This window comes from Haemaphysalis longicornis, unplaced genomic scaffold (assembly GCF_048455015.1).
Source record: "Haemaphysalis longicornis isolate Haplotype H1 unplaced genomic scaffold, Haemaphysalis longicornis Haplotype H1 scaffold_2, whole genome shotgun sequence".
Taxonomy (NCBI): Eukaryota; Metazoa; Arthropoda; class Arachnida; order Ixodida; family Ixodidae; genus Haemaphysalis; species Haemaphysalis longicornis.
In genome coordinates this window covers 134,705,154-134,730,215 of record NW_027526295.1, presented here as the reverse complement: position 1 = coordinate 134,730,215, position 25,062 = coordinate 134,705,154, and the positions used below count along the sequence as shown (strand labels likewise).

At 43.7% G+C, this 25,062-nt stretch overlaps 1 protein-coding gene across 1 annotated transcript in view; it reads right to left on the bottom strand.

Annotated features, from left to right (window-relative positions):
* Positions 1–23,291, bottom strand: part of LOC144169243 (uncharacterized) — a 38,534-nt gene extending 15,243 nt beyond the window's left edge. The window contains exons 1-2 of the mRNA XM_077698300.1: positions 23,135–23,291; positions 16,772–16,911 (exon numbers count right to left, since the gene is read on the bottom strand). Of these exons, the coding sequence (XP_077554426.1) occupies positions 16,772–16,911; positions 23,135–23,251 (257 nt within the window). The 5' untranslated portion in view covers positions 23,252–23,291. The remainder of the gene's footprint in view (positions 1–16,771; positions 16,912–23,134) is intronic.
* Between the last annotated feature and the right edge of the window lie 1,771 nt (positions 23,292–25,062).

Genomic DNA, 25,062 nt, shown 5'->3' with positions numbered 1-25,062 from the left:
TATTTATTTAAAAATACCTCTTAAGGCCTTCACTAGGAGGGTATTTCATAGGGGGCGGATAGGGACACATTGAAAATGAAGAATGCAAACATGAGTAGCAGGAGGTCTTCTTCCTCTGCGTTCTTCGAACAACAGGACACAGCAGCCAGATTTCCCGCGCCATCCCACCACCCTTGAACCAACGTTAGCGGCTGCAGGAACCTCCCCCTCCCTTCTTTCTTCTGGAATCACCTATCTCATCTGGCCCTTCCACGTCAGCAGACTGGTCCCCTATAAAACTGACTTTCATTTTTAGAGGGCACGGTGCGCCTTGCGCAAGCATGGCGTCCTTATGCCATTCTTTTGTTCATTGCTTCTTTGCTTGCCAAGCCATTCTTCTCTTTTGTGCAGGTTGGTTCAATTCATTACTCTGTTTTAAGTGACTGACCATTGCCTTGTAGTCCTACCGTGCCCACGAAAGTGATTAAATCTGCTATTATACCTCAGGATGTTAATGTCCCGCCTGTTGTTTCAATGTTTAAAAAAAAAAGATGACCCTCTTTTTTTGGCTAGCTTTTGTCCAATTCCTGTTCTCCCCTCCGCATAGAAACTTGTATAGCATATAGTAGGAACTCTTCTCTTAGATTTTCTTGACGAATAGCAGATTTTATCTCCCTTGCAACGTGGTTTTAGAAAGGAGTTTTCAACGACCAGTCAAATATGTTCAATTGTTCATTCCTTCGCTTCGTCAATCGATGATTGTGGCAGGTAGATGTGATTTTTTAAACTTCACCAAACGTTTAATTTGGTGCTTAATCATAAACTGATTCACGAACTGCATCTCATTGCGCTCCCTTCCTTTCTTGCAACATGGGTTGCGGATTAATTGTCGAATTGAAGCCAAAGTGTAGACATTAACGCTTCGATTTCTAGTACTCATCTTTTCACCTGCGGGGTTCCTTAGGGTAGCGTTGCTGGTCCCTTACTTTTTCTAATTTACTGTAATGATATTGTATCTGTCATAAAGGAACCCGTTTTAATTGAACTTTTCGCAGATCACTGCGTTATTTTAAATATTTATTCCATAAGTGACCAAGAACCTTTAAACTGCTCACTCACTGCAATCCTCTACTTGAGCATTCAATGGGACATGGTTAATATTAAATCCCTAAAACGCCGTCTCCCTTTGCATCAACGAAAAACCGAATCCCCACCCATTCCCCTATTGTCTCACTGGAAATCCCTTAATCCAAGTACAGGAATATAAATATTTGGGCATAACTTTAACAAATAATCTACGCTTGAATTCACATGTTACTACTGTTTCTTCTTCTGCTTTTCGTAAATTATGTTTACTTAGGTTTAAGCTTCGAGATACTCCACCTAATCTTTAATTACTTGCATACACAACGCTAACCAGACTTAAACTGGAATATGCTTGCGGGAAAGCAAATTTGAGGAATCGGGAGAGAATGGCGCACAGAAGGCTTCAAAATGTACTAAAATTTATGCTTATCTTCATAAATATTCAAGTGAGATTTAAGTATTGTTAGCAGGATGTGCAAAAAACGCCACCTCCAGCTCATGCAATAAAAACTAACAACTTGAAATATGGGTATCCTACCCGCGGCGGTAACTTAGTGGCTAAGGCGTTGCGCTGCTGACCACGAGGACGAGGGTTGAATTCTCGGCCGCGGCGGCCGCTTTTCTGCTGGAGGCGAAAAACAAAAATGCCCATGTGTACAAGATTTCGGTGCACGTTTAAGAACCCTAGGGGGGTCAAAATTAATCCGGATCCCTCCACTACGACGCGCCTCATCGCCGGCGTTGCGTCGGCGCGTCAAACCCTACAATCATCCAATATGGGTACCCTGAAGAGTTTAGTGCCTTGCCAAAATATAGTTACAAAATGTGTAGTCGAAGTGGACCAGAGCGCATTCTGCGAGCCTTCCGACGTATTGCACACTAGGTTACCATGGCCTGTGGGCCACGTGGACTGTAGTTTTGAGGTGACATGTGGCGCCACCTAGAAGTGCTTGCGATATTATTTCCTTGATGGAAAATAAAAAAAATGTACTGGCAATTTCCAATAAGACCTCATTGCAAACCCATCCAAATTCAGCTAGAGAGAAGCAAGTGCATGGGTGTTGTATAGTAATAACATACTTCATACAACCGGTATATGTGTCTGTTCATTTAAACCCCTCGGAATATACCTGAAAATGTTTGTATACTGTGAATTTGCTAAAATGCGACGACAGTACACGGATCCCCTTCTTGTGACACTGACGTACAAAACGTGCATGCTACCCTGGAAGAAATAACGAGAACAGAACCATAGGTGCATTTGCATAACTTCACCCTACTTGCATTCAATCGCTGCAAAAATTGCAGTGTATCCAGCAAAACGGAACGCCAGTGTAATTGTGTATGCACATTAAATATACATGTAGCATCCCGTGTATGTGCATGCTTCCATTGCACGTAGTCATTTAGATAAAATATAAAAAAAGCTTTATAATAAACCACGAGTAACGTAGTTTACACTACACAGCGTCCCAATAAACGGATGAACAGGCATCAGCCAGAATTTTAAGAGTCGCATCTGCAGTTTTGTGGAAACGACTGTCAAAATTCTCAAACATACGGTCCTGTGCAACTTATAGTTTGCATTTCTCTAGCAGTAGGTGGAAGAAAACGAATTCAAGTCAAGGTTGTCGAAAATATTTTTTCCTGGCACAAACAATTCTCGATCACAAATACGTACTTTGGCATGTCGTTGCGGCAACATTAGGTGAAACTCTTGCAGTTTTGAAGCGATCGTTATTATTAAAAATGTGTTATTTTCACGGCGCTACGAATGTGAGAGGAAACATCTGGGGAAAATTACAGCTACTGTTGTGCGCTCCACCATGTCCAAAACCGCGGCTATGTCGAGCCACACAAGGGTAACCAACAGGTTAAATAAACGTGTAGAGGCGTTCGTGAAAGCTTCCACAGACGTATAAAAGTCGAAAAAGCATCAAAAATAGGCGTTTTTGAATTCCTATGAACACCTTAAAAAAAGGTCATCAAGCGACCTTTTTTGGGCCTGTCCATTGAACATTTATCGTAGTGTTCCTTAAAGTAGAAATTTTCTGCCAAGTCGTATTTTCGAATGCCGGTCTCTACAAATCTGAACCTTCGGGCATGTATAGTCGTATATGCTGGGTGTCGATATATACACACGAGCGCTTCGCCGCCATTTGGCCCTGAGAACGGACATCAAAACACCTATTGGTACCGGCAAAGTACAGCGGAGTTTACACGGGATAAATTCGTATCTAGAAGCACCGTTATGGTCGCGTCGCCGGTCTCCACTTAACTAATGGCTGTCTGCCAACTGCTAGGTTATGTCAATTATTACCTTGACCCGGTCTACAGCTGAGCAAATGAAAGCCATCAAAGCGTTGCCGTCGTTGTTGGGACGTCGCGCCGTCACGTTATGTACTCTCGGGGGCCCGGGCCACACGGAACAGAAGTTTCTCCATTTGTGGAGTGATCGCGCCTTTTCTCACAAACAGATTATCGCTTGCAGTAGTTAATGCACACATACACACACACGCACACTGCTGCGCCACTCTCTTTTTTCTTACAAGTTGGTTCAGAAGTTTTCGTCCTTTTATTTCTATTTTTCATTTGGGCGGCGCTGGCGGTGTTCAGTTGAAGGCGCTGCGAAATGACGGCGGGTTCATACAGCGCTGGTATACAACTGGTTCTGTTGTGATGAATCGTTTTCAGGTGGCACTTGCGAAATCCTCTGAATTGGTTGTTTATGGTTTGCTGTTTGTATCGCATTTCAAATAGAATAGCGGTCACTCGTTCTTTCTCGTGCTCATATTCTTACTGCGGCGAATGCAATGCTACGGGACGTCATGGGAAGCGGAACACAGAGATCATTCCTTGGTTGTCCCCAAGATGGCACTGAAAGGAACACATCAGTAGTGCCACCATACAACGCACTAGGCCCATAAAAAGAACGGTATGTAACCAATCCGAACTGTAGGGGATTTTCTATGTGGAAGGAACTTCCTGACTTACTAAGCCAGTGGAGAGAAATCTTATTCGGCCTAACGAACAACGGAAAGAAGTAAGCTAGGAGTTATGCTTGCGGATAAAAAGTAGAGATAAACTTAAGACTGCTTAACTGCGGGAAAATGAAAATATTGCACTTGATTAAAACAAAGCTATATTATGGTAGTTGTGTCGTTGCTTTGACTTTTTCTCTTGCTACAATGCGCAGTTCCATAGAGTGATGTGTCACCACACGTGTAGCCTCTCAGTTGGTGGTCTCGGCCACGGAGCAAGGTGGTTGATGCTTCTACCAGCAGCTGCCTCCCGCAGCTGCAAGTACCACTCGCAGTGCCGTACTCTTTTCTTCTCTAAGATATTCTTCTGGGAATTGCTTCGTATGGCTACTGGTTATAGATGAAAAGTTAAAAAAAAACTAAATTAGGACTGCTTGAGGGCAGGAAAGCGAAAACGTTACGCTTGATGCGAACGATGCTTTATTATGGTAGGTGTGTCATTGCTTTGACTTCTTCTCTTGCTACAATTCCAAGTTCACTAGAGTGATCTGTACCTGCACGTGTAGTCTCTTGTTTCTAATAGTGTAGCCTCTGGGTTGGTGGTGCTGGCTGCTGGTGGTTGAAGCTTGCCGCCGCTGCCAGTACCCCTCCTTGTGCGGAATTCCTTTCTTTTGTTGCATATTCTTCTCTCAATTATTTCCTCTGGTTCCCACGCTTCACAGGTGTCGCTGGGGAAGGCGGTTCACAATCCTTCGCATTGTAAAGGGCCCCCACAACACAAATATGTCCAGTGATGCAATTGCGGCGTCTCAGTGCCATCGCGATGACCATGGCCGTATTGCGCCATGTTCTTCTTATGTTACCATAAGTGGGTGGCTTGGCCACATCGCCCTTGTTAGCCCTACATTTGAGCTGTTTTGGTAAACGTGCTCCTCCAAATTATTGATCAAAACGATTAAATCACTTCGTATGAGTTCCCAAGGTGCGCTGGCGTACCCGTATTATTAAGGACCGGGTCGTTTTTCCTTTGCGCCATTCCCTTCTTTCTCATTTGCTTGTGCGCCTTAGTAATCCCTATATACAAGATACTACCGTAAACGTGTTTTGCTGTTTGTATGAATATCATGCTGAAATTACTGTGGTAGAACCAGCTCAGTACTTGCGGCTCACATGATTTTTAAAGTATAAGTGCATAACGCAGTCAAACACTCCCCCTTAAGTTATTTAAATCCCAGGAATAGCCGTGGAGGTAGAAACGCGTGTTAGACTAACATTCCGTAGGTCCTGAGTTTAAATCCCCGACCCATCTTCTACCAATCTTCTTTGCTAGGTAGCGGCAGAGCAAATGAGACGAACGATGGTTGAAGATGATAAGCGATGCAGTATATGTATAGGCGGTGATGATACCACCACCCAGGCCGCGTGCTGCCCACTTCTTCGTAATTGTTTGCAACGTCGTCGACTTCGCCTACTCATAACATCATACTTTTAAACTTTGTCGCTGACAGCCAAGGTAAATTACATTGTTCGATCAAACAAGAAGTCGCCTCTTTGCTGAATACGGCAACTAATGGTTAAGCATTATAAGAAGCCCCTTGGGATCGGGAGAAAACTACATGAAAGACAGGCTAGCTTAAGTTAAATATTTATTAAATAAATCTTCATTCAACCAAGTACACATCGTCTGTTACGCGTCCCGCCGCGTGGAAGTTGTCCTTATTACGCGACGCCTTCGGTTCCACTTTCTCACTGCTTCTTTAGCCATTACAGCAAGCTCGCATGTAGCGGCATCCAATTTAACAGAGCGAATTGGTGCCTTTGTGCCAACTTCCAGGCAAACTTTTTCGCGCGTAGACGAACGCAAGAACGTACCCAGCATTCATACGAGTTCGTGACAAAATGTCCTCCTGATAGCGTAAACTGCCACCGTAAAAGTAACTTGGCATTGGTTCCAGTCCGCGGCACAAACTCTCTAAACTCAGGAGATTGCCTTACTCTGTACAGCGCAACGAGCACATGAATATTTCTGATGGTACCTTTTAAAGCGCATGTTCCTGCTCAAAGCAGTGACAACCACAAACGGATGTCACTCGGGGCGCAACTTGGATGTCATTTCGAGTCCCCGTAATCCGCATCCTCATTATTGTTTACGTAGTGAAGATGCTGCCAATTTTTTGTACGTATTTTCTCGTTCTTTTGGGGACATTTTCTGACATGTTTCTTCTGGGGGGGGGGGGGGGGGGTACAAAATGTTTTTTGTTTGGTTTTGTAAAATCACTTTTGTGAAATTTTTGTTTCTTGTACTTTTTATTTTTCTGGTTTTTAAAAATTCTGTCTGACAAATTACCTCCATGTACACTATTATAATGATTGCCTTTGTGTTTTGCCAAATCTGCATTTTTGTTGAGATAGAGGGCGTACACAGTTTATCACCATTGTAACCATTTTTTATTCGTATTTTACACGTCTTTTTGACCACTTTTTACAATTGTTTTCGCAATTTTTAGGCAGATGTATCAGATGCATATTTATGATTTCATCTGAGTTTTTGTCAAAATCTTGTCCCTGGTATTTTTCCTATTTTTGGTTTTTCAAAAATACCCGCCGCGGTGGCTTAGCAGGTAAGGCGTTTGGCTCTAAGTACGAGGTCGCGGTTTAGATTCTCGGCCGAGGCGGCCGCTTTTCTGATGGAGGTGAAAAGCAAAAACTTGCGTGTGTACGAGATTTCGGCGCACGTTAAAGATCCCCAGGTGCTCAAAATTAATCCAGAGGCCTCCACTACGGCGCGCCTCATCGCCTGCTTCGCGTCGGCGTGTAAACCCCACAATCGATCGGTTTTTGATAATTCTGTTTCATCAAGCATCTCCATATATTCTTTATTATCACGATTTCGTGTGTGATTTTCACCAAGTCTACATTTTTTCGGAACTACACAGAGTTATGCGCTTCTTCGCCATTACCGCAAATATTCTATTCGACCAGTTATCTTCAGTTACGCTATTCTGATTATTACAGGTGTTTTTATGGCCGAATCTGCCACTTTGCGGAATGCAGGGCGTTACATGGTTTTTCGCTATTTGCGCAATTTGTTGGCAGTTTAAACGTACTTTTGAGAACTTTTTTATTTATTCCTGCGTTTTGGAGTGAGATGTGTAAACCCCGTTCTACATGATCCGAATTATGCATGCGAAATTTGCAGATGTGGCGCCGTTCGTGAACTACAATAATCTATTTTTCTATTTTTACTGGGGTAACTAATTGCCAAATACCAAGCGCCGTTCCCAAGAGAATTGGCACTGCTCCAAACATTTGGAAATTTGCTAGCGAAGCAGAAAATATCGTTTTTCCGCACGTGCTGAGTCGCAGCTGCGAATTCGCACGCTAACTTGGCACTTTGTTGAACGGGCTTCAGATGCGTATAGTTGATTTTCTGAGATCATTTTTCTTGAAGTTTATTTTTTGGTATTTTAGTACTTTTTCGGTTCCTTAAACTTCCGTTCGACCAGTTTATTTATATTTGCGCTGTTATAACAATTATTGGTGTCTTTTTTTGCCAAATCTCCATTTTTGTGGATATTCAGGGCGTTAAACCAGTTCAACATGCTGCGATTTTTCCTGCGAATTCACAGATGCGGCGCCGCTCGTGCGGCAAAACAACCTTTTTTGTTGTAGTTGCGGCAAAGGGCCAAATGTCTGGAACGGTCCAGCATGTCCGCCGAACGCCGTTCGTGTGGCGTAGACGGGCCGGACCTGCGGCCAGTCGGAAGATAGCGGGGGGAACGTCGCGGCATCACCATTTGCCCGCTAAGCAACCAGTTGGCGTTGCTAGCATACGCGAGGAATAAGCGCGGGCGCACCAGGACAAACGCACGCGTGTTCACAACAAGAGGTCGCGCGCCGTTTTGAATGAATGCTTAACCGTTGTCCCCACAAGTTGCAGACATTACAGCAGTTCGGAAGAAGCACAGAATAACCCGAAAATAACCACCCGAAGAAGCCCAATATGTGCTAGGCACGCACAACAAGCAAGGTTGCTTGCTGTGTTTGTCTTCACTGCTATGTGTGCGTATATGGGAAAGTAATTGACTATTGCTATATAAAACTTCAAATAAACTCATATTTACTGAAAAACAGTCTGAAACAACTTCCCAGAAAATAAAAAAAAACCTAATTCTTAAAATGTCAACAAGCTTTGCTCGTGGCAGACGTAATGCGGTCTGCAAACAATGTGCCTCTGAAAGGCGAAGATCGCGGCGTTCGCAGGACATGTACAGGACATATCCAGCATTGCCAACTTCGCAAGTGCGGACGTCCGTTCCACCGAATTCCAGACGAAAAACGCAGCATGTAGGACGGGCTTTACAAGGTTTGTTGCGATTTTCGCGAGATTTTGATTCGTATTCTGAACGTTACATTACCGTAAACTTTGTTCATTCCTGTTGTTTTGGTTGGTTTGAGGGGGAGAGATATCAGGCGTATATTTTATTTTGCCAGACCGTTTTCATGGGAATCTTGTGCTTTTTTTGGCGTTTGAAAATTCTGTTCGACCATCTACCTCAATTTACGGTATTATATTGACTACTGGCGTATTTTTTGCGAAATCCACATTCTTTAAGAAATGCAAGGCGTAGGCGTTAGCCCATTTTTCGCCATTTGTGCCCTGGGTTATAGGTATGTTTAAGTTTTTTTTCCTATTTTTGTCTATTGGGTTTTGGGGGAACATGTATAAGATTCACTGTTTTCATTTTGGTGCACCATTGTTGGTAAATTTGTATTTTTGCTACTTCTTATTTTCTTTGTTGTAATACTGTTCGACCATCGTCTACATTTGCGCTATTTTTCCGATTACAGGTGTTACTTACGGAACTAAGCATTTTGTTGAAATGCCGGGCGTTACACAGTCCTGGCTGTTGGGGTACTCGGCAAAGAATGCTACGCTATAAAAGTGACTGTATGGTTCTCAAACCAGGCCATGGCTCCCCGACGTGCTGACAGGTGCCGATTATCTGGCATGCTTGCACTCCAAAAATAGCATATCGTGGCCACCAAGGCCGGACAATTATGCTTTTAGAGCAGGCCATCAGCGCCCGTGGGTTCACGTTAAGGAACACTGAAATTATTTATAAATATTGGGAGATTGCTGGTGCAGATTAAAGCGAGAAGTATCTTACGCCTATTTGGAGCAGTGTTGGTGCGCTTATGTGTGTGATTGGCGGCAGCGGCATCACACTGGCCTTGGTCTCAATTTTCACTTCGTCACTTCCCATTGACCACAGTACAATTGTACATTTTGTAAAACAAGATACCTGTGACAAGTGGCTAGACAAGCCAAGCAAACTAAAACCCCAGGATCAAAAATGTACATCACTGAGAACATGACACGAGACATCCGCTCTTTTAGCTGCTAAGAACCGGGCAAAGACCAACGATTACCAGTTCGTGTGGCATAATGGTGGTCCAGTTTTTATCAGATACCGGAATGGGGAACCGAAGCCTGTTGGCCTTCACATCCTCAGAATGTCAGATAAATTCATTCTCCTTAATTTGTCACCATGGATGGCATCAGATACGATCCGATACATCAGATCAGATCATACATCAGTTCATAAATCAGATCAGATACATGAGTTAAGAAAGACCAGAATACTGTCCGATGATTTCTTTCGTTGTTTTAATTTGAATGCGAGGTCGGCTGTTAATAAGGCTGCAGATTTCGAACACCTTCCCAGATCGGCAACACCGAAGTTTTTATGCTTACTGAAACGTGGTATTACAACGCAGAAGCCGCCCTCCAACTAGAAAACTATCCCCCATACTTTTTGAACAGGGCATCTGGTCGGAGTGGCGGAGTTAGCGTGGTGGTCAAAAAGTCTATGGCATTAGATCTGTTACAGGAATTTTGTGTAGTGACTCCTGTTTATGAATATTGTGTGGGGTATTCAGTCAAACTAGCAGTATCGTACCGCCCTACCAATGGGCTCATTGTTAATTTTCTGTCGTTCCTAGACAGAGTTTTATGGTTGGTTAACGTAAAAAAAATATAATGTCGTTCTGGGAGGTGACTTCAGGGTAAACCTTCTTGGTGAGAGCAGCACGGCTATTAATTTTTTTTTATTGTTGCAACCGGCGGACGTGTCAACGCGAATAAAAAAAAAGCCGACAGAAATTACAGCCAGCACCAATTGACATGTTTATTACAAATTTTGACAGCGATCGGTTTATGGATTTTGTCATTGCATATGAACCTAGTTATTATTTTCCAGTATTTTTCTACTAAAACAAAAATAAACACTACACAGGTGAATCCTCCTTTCTTCAGGGGGATACCTGATAATAACTTTGCTGCTTTTAGGTTGGCCATAGCTGGTGTCAACTAGTCTGATATGACACTTTTTCTGATGAACACATGGCATGCAATCATTTTTTGAAAGGTTTATAGATATCTCTAACACTCACAGTTGAGACACACGCCCCGGCTAAGAAGGCTGGTAAGGAGTGGGTTGCTTCACGACTACTTCGGCAAATACAAATTAAAGACAGGATGTTTCGGTTGTTCTTTCAATCACGGGATCCACAATTATTTACGAAGTTCAAACCCTACACAAACAAACTCAACAAAGAGCTACGACAGGCACGAAATTCGTACTACGATAAAATCTTCGAATCATGTCACAGCAGCTCAAAGCTATGGGAAAAATTGACAACTTTGTCATCCACCCAACCGTTATTCTGCTCTTGACGGGATAATTATTGATGGTCGAAGTATTGCAGAGATGCAATTGTCTGATGCCATTACCATTATTTCATCGACAGAGAAGCGCAAAGTGATATGCTAATCGCCCAGAACATGTCGTGTGTTTTTTTCCGTTTTCTAATCTGCATTCCATGTCGATGGATCCGGGTACGTGCCCCGACATTGTTTACGCTTTTATAACGATGAAAAACAGCAGCTCCCGCGACGCCAACGACTTACATATAAGGCCGGTAAAACACGTCATTGATATTTTAGTTCCCATACTGAGATGCATCTTTAATCTGTGCTTTGAATCGGCCGTGTTTCCTTCCCGATTGCAGAAAGCTAACGTTTCAGCTTTGCTTAAGAACGGGGACCGGAAATGCCCGTCAAATGACAGGCCAGTTTCAGTTCTCCCGGTATTTTCAAAGGGTTTTGCAAAGGTAATACCAATTAGAATTAATTCTTTCTGTCAAAAACATAACTTAATTGCGAACGCCCAATTTGGTTTCTTTAAACACAAATCTACAGAGGAATCTCTTCTAAAGCTAAAATAATACATTTGGCGATGCTTCGAAGAAAATAAAGTTGTATTGGGTGTCTTCATTGGCTTTTCGCAGGCCTTTGACAAGATTAACCATAGTCGACTTCTATTTAAACTAGAAAAATACGATTTCAGGGGTTCAGTTCGAAGCTTCCTTGCATCATACGTCTCCCATCACACACAATAGGTTTGCTTTGAAAATCACCATTCATCCGTGAAACAAATTCTCGCAGGCGTGCCGCAAGATAGTATTTTACGGCGGCTTCTGTTTAAGCTGTCTAATTAGGATATTGTAGATTTTGGTACCAATTTCAAATGTATTATATACGCAGATGACGTCACTTTGTTGTTTTCCTGTAATTCTATTGAGGATGTCACTAAAGAAGCCGACATCACAATAAAAACATGAAACATTAGTCTCAAATTAACCAGATCAAAATAAACGCAAAAAATCAAAAGCAGCGTTTTTTTACTGCGAAACAAACCAGGTGAGATTCCTACTCATGTACGGTTGGCGGTTAGGTGGGGACACAATAGAAGTTGTGGAAAAAAATTAAAGTTCTGGGTGTAATCTTCAATAGGCACCTAACTTGGGAAGAACGTGTTAATGAAGTTGTTTTCAAGCTTTCAAGAATTACAGGAATCATCAGCCGGCACCGTTACTTACTACCGACTAAAGTTAAATTGTTATATTATTCCTTATTCATGCCTCATCTGAACTATGCAAACTTAGTGTGAGGGACAGCAACTATGGTAAATAAGCACAAAATTTTTGTTTGGCAGAAAAATGGGCTCCGCTCAATTCAGAATCTTGGTTATACCGAGCACACGGCTCAGTTATTCGAAGTGCATAACATTAAGACAATATTTGACAAGTATCACGTCTGGCTGATCGACGCGTGCACTAAAGATATAAAAAAGGGGAGGGATAATGTATTCCCACTTGTCGGCCTATGTGTTAGTGAACCTGCTTATGCCAGCCGAAACTCGGAACACTTTCAAGTGTCTACTTGTCATACGGGTTACGGTTTGCAAAGTGTATCGAACATATTGCCTCGTATTTTAAATAAATTCCATGCACGAAATGTGGATCAGAAATAAAAACTTCCAAGGAGAGCTTACCATACATTACCATGTTAGTACTTATAATTTAGCATCTTTTTCTTCTTCTATTCACCGTTTACACATGTACGGATTGTTTTTTTTTGTTGTTGTTGTTGTTGTTCTTTACAAATTGTAAGTGCTGCACCCATAAATCATGCTGTGCCAGATTGGTCCAGACACAGGCCACTCAGTGCATAGATAAGAGTATCTACGGCCGTTTCTTTGTTTTTTCGTATATGTGACCTCTATTATCGGCACAGCATGTCAAGCCAGCTCTCGCGCCTATTTTGGTAACCCCCCCTTTTTTTTAGGGCTGCAATATAGGTGACAATGTCACGCATACTCAATCTTGTTGTATGTGTGTGTGTAGCATGGCTCCTACAGTTGCCTGCAACTCCGTATCTGTATAATTGCCCATTGCTGACATGTACCCAAGGCGCTGGTACGCCCGTCCAGCTGCTTTGCAGCTTTTTTTCTCATACCTTTTCATGTAATCAATGTATTAAAAGGCAAATAACTTTATATTTGTTTATTTATATTTGTCTTTATCAAGTAAAAATCAATTTGCAAGGGCCGTTTGCCGTTCACCATCTTCCTTGCGGATTTAATATGACGTTTCCTACGAGTGCACGTTTTAGTAGTGGTTTAAGGGTGCCCTTTGCGATTCTCGATTGTCCACAGAAAATGGAGCCCCGACAACATTTGTTGCCCTAAACATGTGGCTTTTTATTGTTTTCTAGAACGCAATTAGATTAGACGGCATTAGATCAAAGTAACTCTCCACTAGTGCAGATGCGATACATATGTAGGCTTATCACAAATCGCTGACCGGGCTACGCCGCAGTGGCAGGCTGCTTATTCCTGTATGACACGTACGCTTGCGGAAACTTTTAAGCCTATTGAACGTTGCAGGAGAGTCAGCGAAATTATACCACTTGTTAAGATATTGAAATAAACTGAATTATTTATTGTTACTCGCAAAACCAATGTACGGGAGAACTTTTTTAGAGAATCAACTAGCAGACTTGCCTGCAGCCCGACCACACATATGCTGTCGCTTTTTATGCCGGAATTAACGCTGGCGCTTTTTTATAACCTATTTGTGAGAGCTGGAGGGAAGCGTTATTCATAAAATGTTAAGCTTAGCCGCTCGAAGTGCCGCAATCCAACTAGGAAACACCAATGTACAGCATGAATTGCTAGCCCTCTGGGAATTCAGTACAGTTGTTATTAGTGGATGGCCTGGCATCTCCCGTTAGATCAGTACTGGAGCACTATTCGAATAGCATGTCAGTGCGGACTTGAATCACGTTAAGGTTTCATCCTTTGTACCTTGAAATTGGCCGACTGTCCGCCTTGCGTCAATGCGCCTCATATCACCCGGCAAGTACTACATAGAGGAGAGAGGCGAGCTCCAAAGGAGCGGGAGAGATGCATCCCAATTAAAGATCTCTGATGTTGCGGAGGGCACCCACCCATTGGGTGTGCCTCGGCTCGTGCTTTGGCCTTTAACGGTACTATACTTGACTGCCCTGGGCGTTGCTGGCAGGCATATACGACCCATTCAACAGGCGACAACACAGCAAAAGCTCGGCGGGCCGATTCCGGAGGTGTCGAGGATATTCTACCTAGGATAACGTCAGAAGCAAAGCGTGTTGTTGCAGAGAACAAAGACCGAAGCTTATAGAAGGAACCAGAGGAACTATAGTACTTACGTTTTTCATGAAGAAGTGATTATATTCACCCAACGCAAGTCTGGACCCACAAAATGTTAAAGGGAAGCTGAAGCGCTTTCCAAAAAAATTGAGTTAGATTAACAGTTATATAGTTTCTTGCGCGCTGATTCCGAATATCACATTGAAATTTATCGTACATGAGTCCAAGTGGCATTTATCTTGCAAAAAGCGCGGCCCCGTTTGAAAGATGCGCGCTTTTCGTCTTTTGACGCCCCTGATTGGTTGCGCCCGTCATGACGTCAAAGGAGGACACCCTTCGGCCGCGCGGGCTGTCGGAAGCACTGCGAACGATCGCACGGTTGCCTTTGCGGCAATTTAGCTTGCAGTTTAATTTTCGCACATGACTGGAAGTTTGTTTTATAATTTCCCGTGCTGTTGTTTCAGTTATCTTGGAGCTTAAATTGGCTTTACACGACAGAGAACCCCAAAGCATGCAGTGACTGTGACGTCGACTAGTGGGTTCCATCAAAATATTTTTAAATTGGGCAACCAGCATGGGGTTATTTTATACCTTATGTTAATATTAGGTACTGCCCTAACTGTTTCTTATTATACGCAAAACCATTTATGCCGAAGATTAATGGGCGTTTTATAAACAATCTACCAGCGAAAAGCACTTGCGTGCACTGCGCGAGAAAATAGCGTTCATGCGCTGTAAACGTATATGCGAGACATATCTTGCCGGTACACGCGTAAACCAACAAGCAGACTCTGCTTCCGCATTTCCTTTGTTCGTTGTCGCCCACCCCAGCCCCGTTACTCATCCCCGTACACAGACCCACACCCGCGCGCCATTTCGGCAGCGGCGCTACGGCGCCTCCGCGATTGCTAGCTGCACTTCGATGAGTGGCGTCTTACTGCTTCACATGCATTTATTCTGAAAACACTGCAGCATACTAGTGCCTGCTCAGCATTATTGGCTGTAGTAGGGCTTAATTTTCGCTTGTGCGTTGCGCATTCTGCTACAATATTACGGCCACCTCGTTATAATTAATAGACCAGTCGGACAAGGCAGTTACGTTGTAGTTACGTTACTTTAGGTAACAATCACCAAACGTTTGTGATAATGAATCGTTGGCCTGTTTCAGCATTTCTAGATTTAAGCATTTACCGCGCCAGTCGGAGAGAGGCCGTATATTTACTCTTCGCTCCTAATTTTTTTAGTATCATCATTATATATATCACCGACTATCACTGGAGCACACTTGAGGTTCAGTGACAACAAGTGCTTGCCAGGTTATAATATGCCGCCACACAGAATCTTGGGCAAAAAATTAGGCCCCCGCAGTCAACACAAATTATGGCACGGTGGTGGTTCGGAATGGTGTTTTTTTTTTTAATTCCAGACAAACATCACCTTATCGTGACATATATACTTGCAAAATAAGTAATCTGGTTGTCTTGGTTCTTTTACTTTGTAAGAATACTGTTTACCTCTTTGCCGGGAGAGAACTTCTATCAGGATTGGCCCCTTGTTTTAGTTTCGCCAAAAAAATGTTTTTTGAACACTGTCCTGAGCCCATAGGGAAAGAAAACCGACGCGTTTAACGAAACAAGTATTTGCTGAACAAATGTGACTTGGTTTCTGGAATGGAACGAAACGTCCGCGGCCAAAGTACAGCAGTATTCGCCATCCTTCCTAAATCTAGAATCTAATGTGAACATTCACGTCCGTCGCATCAAAAAAAAAAAAACCGCATTGGAGCGGTTTACAAAGTATTTAACGTAGTGTAGTATATTCTCTGTCATCAAGCACAGCCACCCCGGCTTTCGCTTCCGTAAGTTATGAAGCATCCCGGCGTGGCATTATTCTGCTTAGGAATACGGCATGATAACGTATGCCTCGTTTGGCGTTCGTGCATACTTTTTGAACACGAAAATTGTACAAATGAGTGCTATCAACCACCACAACAACAAGTATCATTCACAAGGAAACACGGCGAAAAGAGCATGGCCGAGGCGGCCGATCCGGCCGGAAGTCCAGGTATGACGTTTTTCAGCCGGTTTTCGCCGGCGCTCTTCGGTCTTCCGGCATCGCGCGGCGAGATGGGGGCGGGGCATCGGGCCACTTTTGTTTGCTCATTGCGCCGCTTATATAGCATGTATTGCGAAAATATTTCGTACACATGAACTATTCAATGTGTACTTTCTGCTAGTCAACTTTTCTTTTAATTCTAAAACCGCTTCACCTTCCCTTTAGGCTTGGACATCGTCCAATCACCTCGCAAGAAAGGTTTCTGCCGTTTTATGTCACTGCTGCAGTGGTTGCAGCAGCCGAAGACGTCGCTTGGTATCCGTTCTTCTTTCGGACTGTATAAATTAATTGCTGGTTTGGTGATTTGTTCAGTAATAAAACATATGCCAACTATGCAGTGCAAACACAAATGAAAAGTTCACTTCAGAGTCCTTTTGATAGTTTGCCTTCTTCTCTCCCTTTTCTGCTTTATGTGCCTCTCGGGAGCGCATATCACGCATGCGCTCTCACGTATGCATCTCTTGCTGAAGTGATCTCAACAACCTTCTAGAACAGAATACGCTTCTTTATGCAAAATACCTGGTTATTGTTTTCCAGAGTTCTGTTAATGCAGTTCATTCAAAACGGACTCACCTATCGGGACCAAATGTAAGTACGTAGGTTGCCGTTCGAGCAGCCATGTCAAATTCTGTGCGTTTGCTTAACAGGCAGTCGAGGTCACCGTCCTGGTCTTGATCAAATATCGCAACAGCCATTGGGTACCATTCATACACCTACAAACATTAAAGACACTGTTTATGACCAAATACAACAAATAGGCGCAAGACGTGGATAAATATCTGATAGTATAACACTTCTTAGTACTGGCTTTTGCACCGAAAATCGTACATTGCTAAATAGGGCTGTTGCCGTCGTGTCGCCGTTAGATGGCCCATGAGAAAGGCCAAGCACAGTATGGGACGCTAATGCCCCGTTTTAAACTTTATTAGTCGCACCTCGTTAATACGACTCCGAGAGGATAGAAAACCTGTTTGAATTGGGCAAAGTTCGAACTTACGGGGGTCCCTTTGGTAGGTGGTACAGCGCACGCTACGAGTATTATAAACGCATGGGACATTAAGTAGACGGTATTGCGCATCCTTTCGGGTGCTCTTCAAATAATTACGTGCTACAAATAAAAAAACATTCTACAGAAAAAAAGGCAGCGCCTGCGGGCGAATGAAAAGGACCACACGCACGCATGCGCGCAAAGCCTAGCCGCGTGGTTTAGGACAGCTACTGGATTGTACAGGATCCGTCAGACGTAATTGGTGCATGGGAGCTGTGGCCCAACCACGTAAAAGCGCCGTGTAGCTGCACCGGTGGTGAACTAAACTGTGTTAAAAACACCGCAGGAAGAAGACGACAGGAAACTCACACAAACACGGCGCTGTGAACTAATTACGGTGAACTAAAGGAGCAGAACACGCACGCGTTGCTTCCGACTCGGATAGCCTCTCTATACTTCTGAACCCACTTCTTTTAATGCGGCTTCGAGGGTTGTTCGCAGCATACTGGTCTCGGCGATGGCGCTGATAGCAGATCCACCTAAAAATATTAGAAAACAAAAACTGTCACATCGGATCCCCGCGATTTCGACGCTTCTCCAACAGCTCGCGTGCTCTTAAAGTGTGCTAGCTGCACTGCCAGATACCGCCTCCGCTATCAGCGCCATTGCCCAGGCCACTCTGCTGCGAATAATGCTCGAAGCCCCGATAATAGTGGGGTGAGATGAATAGATGGGCTATCACCGTCGGCAGGCGCGGAAGCGTGTTCTGCTACTTTCGTTTACCGCCGGTTTAGCTACACGGCGCTCCTATGCTGTTTGGCCACAGCCCCCGTGCTGGAATTACTTCTGACGGCACCTGTACGCGGAGGAAGCACGCGGTGACGGCTTTGGAAAGCTACGGAGGCTTATTTTGTATTGAACATCGGCTTTCGGTTGCCCATTTCACGAAACGTAGCCTGTGCCGACGGGGAACATTGTCCGAAATACCCGGGGTACATGCTTCAAGTTCAAATTAGTGAGTTTTCCCTCCATTCAAATACACGTCACTTTGCTGAGAAGAATAAACCAGCTTGAATTATCCGTTGGTTCGAAGTATGCGATTTTGTATTAACAAGGTTCGACTGAATTAGAAATGCATCACTCAAAGTTATTCACTCTTATTATCGAATATTTTGACGGCAACGACGCAACAAGGACGTTTTTACCCAACAAACTAGAACAAAAGAAGCTAAAAATTTTCAGGGAAGCTCGCACTCATGCGCGAGACCTGAATTAGCGAAGCTGTTGTCGGTGAGCATTGCGGACCGATAGTCAAGCTTCAGTATCATTGTTTATATGCATAGTTGCGATGCTAGAAATCGTCGTCACAAGCATCGAAGAGGCCGTAGTCTTCTTTGCGGTGAGCGGTGGATGGATTTCCATCCTTGGCAATGTTAACGTCCACCAGCTCTTCGTCATCGACTCGAAACAGTGGTGGAACACTCGTAGCCATGACTCCAATTATCCATACTGACGTCTAGATGATACGGCGGCCACTGTGACCTCTCCCAAGCAGGGTGTCTTTTAGACGTTGTAGCGCACGATGGCTTTTTAAGGTACCGAGCGCATGCGCATGACGAACGAGGTTAAGCGAACGGGGGGGGGGGGGGGGGGCGGTTGGAAAAAATGGAAGCTAAAACGTCGTTAGAGATGTACAGGGCTGAGAAGATGAACATCAGAAAGGAAAATTTCCACGATAATTCCCAGGGCAGTGCTTTGCTTTTTGAGGCTAGAGCAGGTGGCCTGCGAACTAAGAGTTTTGTGGGGAAGTATTCACAAAATGATGGGGTATGTGTGGTCTGCGGAAAAGAAACAGAAACTATGCGGCACATAGTGTTAGAATGTGAGGGTGTCCATCCAAATCTACATGAAGGGAATATTGGGCTTTCAGAGGCCCTAGGATTTAAGTGTATCAGAGAGGAAGTTAACTTCAAGGCTGTCGAGGGGACGAAAAGAAGATTAGAATGCTGGTGGGCGAAAAGCAGAGGGGGGAATATTGCCTAGGACAGTTACCACCTGTAACAGGGAAAAGGAAGTATTTCGGGCCTAATAAGCTTTAAGGCCTCCCATAAGCAGCGCTAGTATTAAACGAAGAGTGTAAAACATGGTTTTAATGGTCCTTTTTGGTAAGATGACATGTCATCACCCCGCTTCAAAGGGGAAACCAATAGGAATCATCATCATCATCAGTGCGTACGCGATGATGTGTCTCTCGTTTTGAGCAAGGGTTTTTAGTATTACAGCGCACATTGGAGTGTTTTTTTTCCCGGTCTTTATTTTGGCCAATCTTGGCGAATATACTTAAGTGGTTATACGCTCACGGAGTTTTTTTGCAAATGAGAATTATGGTCAGTAACACAAACTCCGCGGTAGAAACCAAGTGCAGTTGGCACCCTTCTAGTAAACGGACAGTTCGGCATAATTATCTGCCAGCTTAAGATCGAAACTGCAAATTCGCTTCGGTAAGATGACATTTTGACGTGTCTCACTGAGAAAACACTAAACAGGGAGTTGTTCCAGTACCAATACGTTCACATGCCCCCATTTATATGTTGCAGCACAGAAGTGAACTTTTTATAGTTCATTATATGCACGAAGTGCCTGAACAAAACAACGAAATGGAAGATGTCTAAAAGTTTTATGTTTAAGAAGCTGTGTCACAATATAAAAACTGAGTACTTACAGGGAGCTCTTTCGAAGCAATACTTCTAAGCTAATGGCGCGTCTTCGGGTACAACAAGTAGTTCTGTACACGAAGCATAACGTGCAAATTTTGGAAGGATTGAAGCTTAAATATTATGGTGTCTATTTCGTTTTTATGCTCCCTATTCGGTTCCTCCACGTCCACTTCCGGTTTCCCCACTTTCAGAAGAAGGCGTTCATGATGGGTAGATTATTCCGTTTTGCGAACTGAACTAGTAGGTCCACTCTGCTATTTCTACAGCTCAGACCATAGTTCCCAACTTCCTTGCCTCCAGCCTGGTTCTTGCGTAATTTAGCATTGAAGTCTACCGTAACTACGGTATACTGTGTTTTTACTTTAGCCATTGCCGATTCCACATCTTCATAAAAGCGTTAACTAGCTTGTCGTCGTGGCATGATGAAGGCTCGTAGCCTTCTACCACCTTGAGTTTGTACATCTGATTAAGCCTTATTACAATAACGGCTACCCTTTCGTTAATGGTATACTATTCGTCTATGTTGCCAGTGTGCTTTTACTGGCTAGAAATCCCACTCCCAGTTCTCTTCTGTCCACTAGACCACGGTAGCATTCGTGTCCATTTTTCAGCCCCGCAAAGGTTTCAACTGTCCTCCTAACCTGAGTAAGCCCTACTAGATCCAATTTGATGTCCTTTAATTCATCGAACAACACCTCTAGACTGGCTTCACTAGATAAGGTTCTCGTGTTAAACGTTGCCAGGTTCAGATTGCAATGGCGGCCTCTCTGGGTCTAGGTATTCTTAGCACCCTCTTCTGCGTTACAAGTCTGACCGCCGCCGTCGTCAATTGCTTTGCAGCCAGTGGAGACTAAGGGCCGTGGGTTAATTGACGTATTCAGTGGAGGTTGTGGTCATTACAACCCCAGGGTCACCAATGCTGCAGACTTGAAAGACTTGCCGAATCAGCGGTAAATTCGCGGTCATTAGGCAAGTCTTCCACGATTCCGGTACACTTGCCTAATGACCGCGAGCGTATTAGAAGTTTGAAAGAACGCGAACATCATCCTATTCAATAAGAAATGTGACATGAACGACTTGAAAAATTACAGGCCGATCAGCTTACTGTCAGTCGTTTACAAGGTACTTACCAAGGCAAATCGCTAACAGAATTTCTGCCACCTTACATTTCACTCAACCTAAAGAACAAGCAGGGTTTCGTAAAAGCTATTCAGCAACCAACCATATTCACACGATCAATAAGGTGATAGAGAAGTGCGCGGAGTATACTGAACCCCTATTAATAACCTTCATAATTTTGAAAAAGCATTTGACTCGGTCGAATCTTCACTAGTCATTCAGGCATTACGGAATCAAGGTGTAGACGAGCATAATGCAAGAGTAATAGAGGATATTCAAGCTGGGTCCACATCTACCATCATCCTCCATATGGAGAGCAGTAAAATACCTATAAGGAAGGGCGTCAGACAAGGAGACACAATCTCTCGAATGTTATTCACAGCATGTTTACAAGAAGTATGCAGAACATCGGCTTGGAAACAGGTGGGAGTAGGGGTAATAGAGAATACCTCAATAACCTCAGATTTGCTGATGGCGTTGCCTTGCTAAGTAACTTGGGGGACGAATTGCAAACCATGCTTACCGCACTGGGCAAACACAGTAGAACAGCAGGCCTGAAAATTAATATGCAAACTAAAGTAATGCTCAATAACCTCGGGACAGCACAGCGGTTGGAGATAGGTGGCGAGGCCGTGGAAGTAGTAAGCAAGTATATCTACTTAGGCCAAGTTGTGACCCCGGATCCCAACCATGAGGCAGAGATAATTAGAAGGACCAGAATGGGGTGGAGTGCATACGGCAGGCATACTCAGGTAATGAATGGCAGCCTACCATTGTCCCTGAAGAGGAAACTCTATAACCCCTCCACCTTACCGGTACTCACCTACGGGGCAGAAACTTGGAAGATCACTAAATGGGTTCAAGTTAAATTGAGGACGACTCAGCGAGCAACGGAACGGAAGATGGTAGGTGTAACATTGAGGGACGCGAAGAGAGTGGTGTGGGTCAGGGGAACAAACGTGTGTTAAGGACATATTAGTAGAAATTAAGAAGAAAAATTGTACATTGGTAGGGAACGTAATGCGAAGGCAAAATAAACTTTGGTCATTAATGGTAACAGACTGGGTCCCTAGAGAAGGCAAGCGTGACCGGTGGCGGCAGAAATTTAGATGGACCGATGCGATGAAGAAGTTTGCGGGGATAACGTGGTCGCAGTTAGCATAGGACCGGGATAATTGCAGAATAATGAGAGAGGCCTTTGCCCTGCAGTGGGCGTAGACCGGCTGGTGTGATGATGCTGATGATGATGATTACCACATCGCATATTCTAAATTGCTTTTATTGTGTCGGCCTCTTTCTTTGCGTGCATTTTTGGCCACGGTTGCCAAAGCACGCCTGACAAATGGCGATACTAAGAAGTATATATAGATAAATATTTCTGCAAAGTACTAGAGCTGTTTGGAGGGCTTGCACATGCAATCATTTTCTAGAACGAAGGAAATATACGATATATGTTATACACAACCTAAGTACATTACCGATCATTAGAGCAATTGTTATAAAAACTACCATTATAATCCTTTAGAAATAAAAACACCCTCCGAAATGGTTCATCAAACAGGCGAAACAAAAGCAGAAGCAAAGCAAACGATGTTGAAAATGGCCTTCCGGTGGCTCCATTGGCGTCGAACACAACTGCAACAATACATTAAAAAGTGACGCTGGATTGCGATGTCGGCTCGAGTGATGGCAGTAACTACCACCGCTGGTCTACACCATTCAGATCCGGTGATTCGAGCCAGATGAAGGTGTTATTGAGCAAAATAAATGAGAAACATGTCCCGTATATTGTAGCGCCTTATCTTTAAACTAAGGTAGTACAAGAGGCGGCCCTGAATTGAGAGTCCCCCCGAAGCTATGCTGCCAGAAAATACGCCCCGCAGTTCTTCTTGTAGGTGTCACGGAGGGTAATCATACAAAATACAGAAATGTAATTGGTTTAAGAAAAATTGGTTTTGATGGGCAAAATGCGCAGCGTGAAAATAAAGTGGCTGCAATAAAAGAGCGGAATGGCAAGAAGTACGGTTTTTGAAGTCACCAATACCCTTTAGGCGAAGACTATTTCATTAGGTTACTAATCAGTAATTTTAAAAAGACCGAACTCAAGGGTACCTCGAAGGGATCGATGATGTTCCGTTCCAGCCGCTTCTTCTCCTTGCAAGAAGCCATGTGAATGGCCAAGGCAAGGGTAAAGACGCTTACTACGGTGACCCACTCTTGTAAACGCATCTCTCCGCTGAAATGATTTGTGCTAAACAACCTCCCATGCCGGGACTTTTTATACGTGATGAGGATGCTCAGCAACTGGAACTGAGCAGATAGGCGTCAACTGAGATTTTAATCATTTGGAGCCGACAAACACAAAACAAAACAGTCCAAAATCAGCCAGAAGAGTTTTGCTTATCCTTTATTATTCTTTTAATCAAGGACCGCACAGTTCATTTCATTCGAAAGATATATTTCCCTGCGACTAGTCCATATGTTGTTTCACTTCCTAAAAGACAGGCGTTGGTTGTCTGCAATAGCGCATCGCTTTTTTAAATGATGTACATCACGACAAAAAGCGACTTCAATCTCCCGCCAGCGTCGCCAACCTCAGAGAATTTTTTCATTATAGATAAAAAGATAAGATCAATCACTGTGTATATATGGCTTTCCAGCTGGAATGAACATGAGTAGGTTTCCGTAGTTTCTCCCCTCTTAAACCGTCTGACAGTTCACCTGCACATTCGGTTACCGTTAAATTCAGCGAAAGTATTTGTCGTGCTAGTGCTGTCGTATTGCTTTTGAAATTACTCATCAACATTGCTTCATTTTTTTCTTCAACCACGAGTTCACTCGAGGTCCTTGCCGCTGATAATATACAGGCTTATAGTAATTGCGTATCCCACGGGCATAGGCGCATCACCAGCAGGCGTTATAAGACAGTTGTTAAAGAGACCAGCACTTACAGGCATAATCAGTCCGCATTCAGCAGCCTTGGTTTAAGATCACGGGAAGCAAGGTGAATTCAACTTTAATTCAAGATGGTAAAAGCCATCGCAAGTTTATTTGATTTAGGATATCCCGTTATCATTGATGAGGCCAGTGGTGAGACTAACACCAGACTAGGCTGCTGTGCGGGTTTTTGGTTTTGACTTTGCGCTCAATGCCGCCCGCGATATAGAACTCGCTAATGAGGTTTACCTGAATAGACCTTTTCTTATAAAAGTATCACACATGCACCCATATATGAAATCTGAAACGTGGTGTTCCGTACAGTGCGCCTCGTTGTAAATTTAAACTGAAACTTTAAAATGGTGAAACATCACTACCGAATTGGCGTGGCATAAGCATAGCTTTGAAAAGGTACTCGAGCATTTTAAGAATACATTTCACCTGCCATGGAAACAGCTCATCATGCACCGATGTTGCCTTCTGCAGGCACTGCTAACTTGAGTGGTTTGGCCGTCCTCTCTTACTGTGTGGAGAAATCTTCGGAGCCACTGACTGCTTTTAGACGGTCCGGCAACAAGCGCTGCTTCCCAAAGCTTATTACGGATATGCCCCACGTGCATTACGCCACCTTCTGCGGTTCAATGATACCCCTCTCAGAGACGTAATTAGACCCTTGCAACTATGCATAAAACCATCATTCGTTACCGTTAACGGGAGCAGCTGCAGGTACTAGAGAAACATGGGGTGCTTTTACGTTTCACATTAGCGCTTACATGACTGGTTCTGTCGTCACCTTCCAGCTCTGTGGCAAACTTTTTTGAGCCAATAATTGGTTTCGAGGGGGTTCGGTACTCAGCATGCAGCGTCGAACGTTCTTCCAGTGAAAATACCCCGCGAGCCGGCCGCTACATTTTGCGTCCCAACCTCATTCATCTCACTTACCTCGTCGAACCCTCAAAATCATTACATAATCATCAACTGGTAATACTTTCAGTTGGCATGAAAGACGAAATAGCTCTCACGATTAGAGCTAGCGCTTTTACGCTTCAGTGGTGGACATTTGTAGAGATTTGGAACAGTATTTTTTTTAACTGGTCTCACAT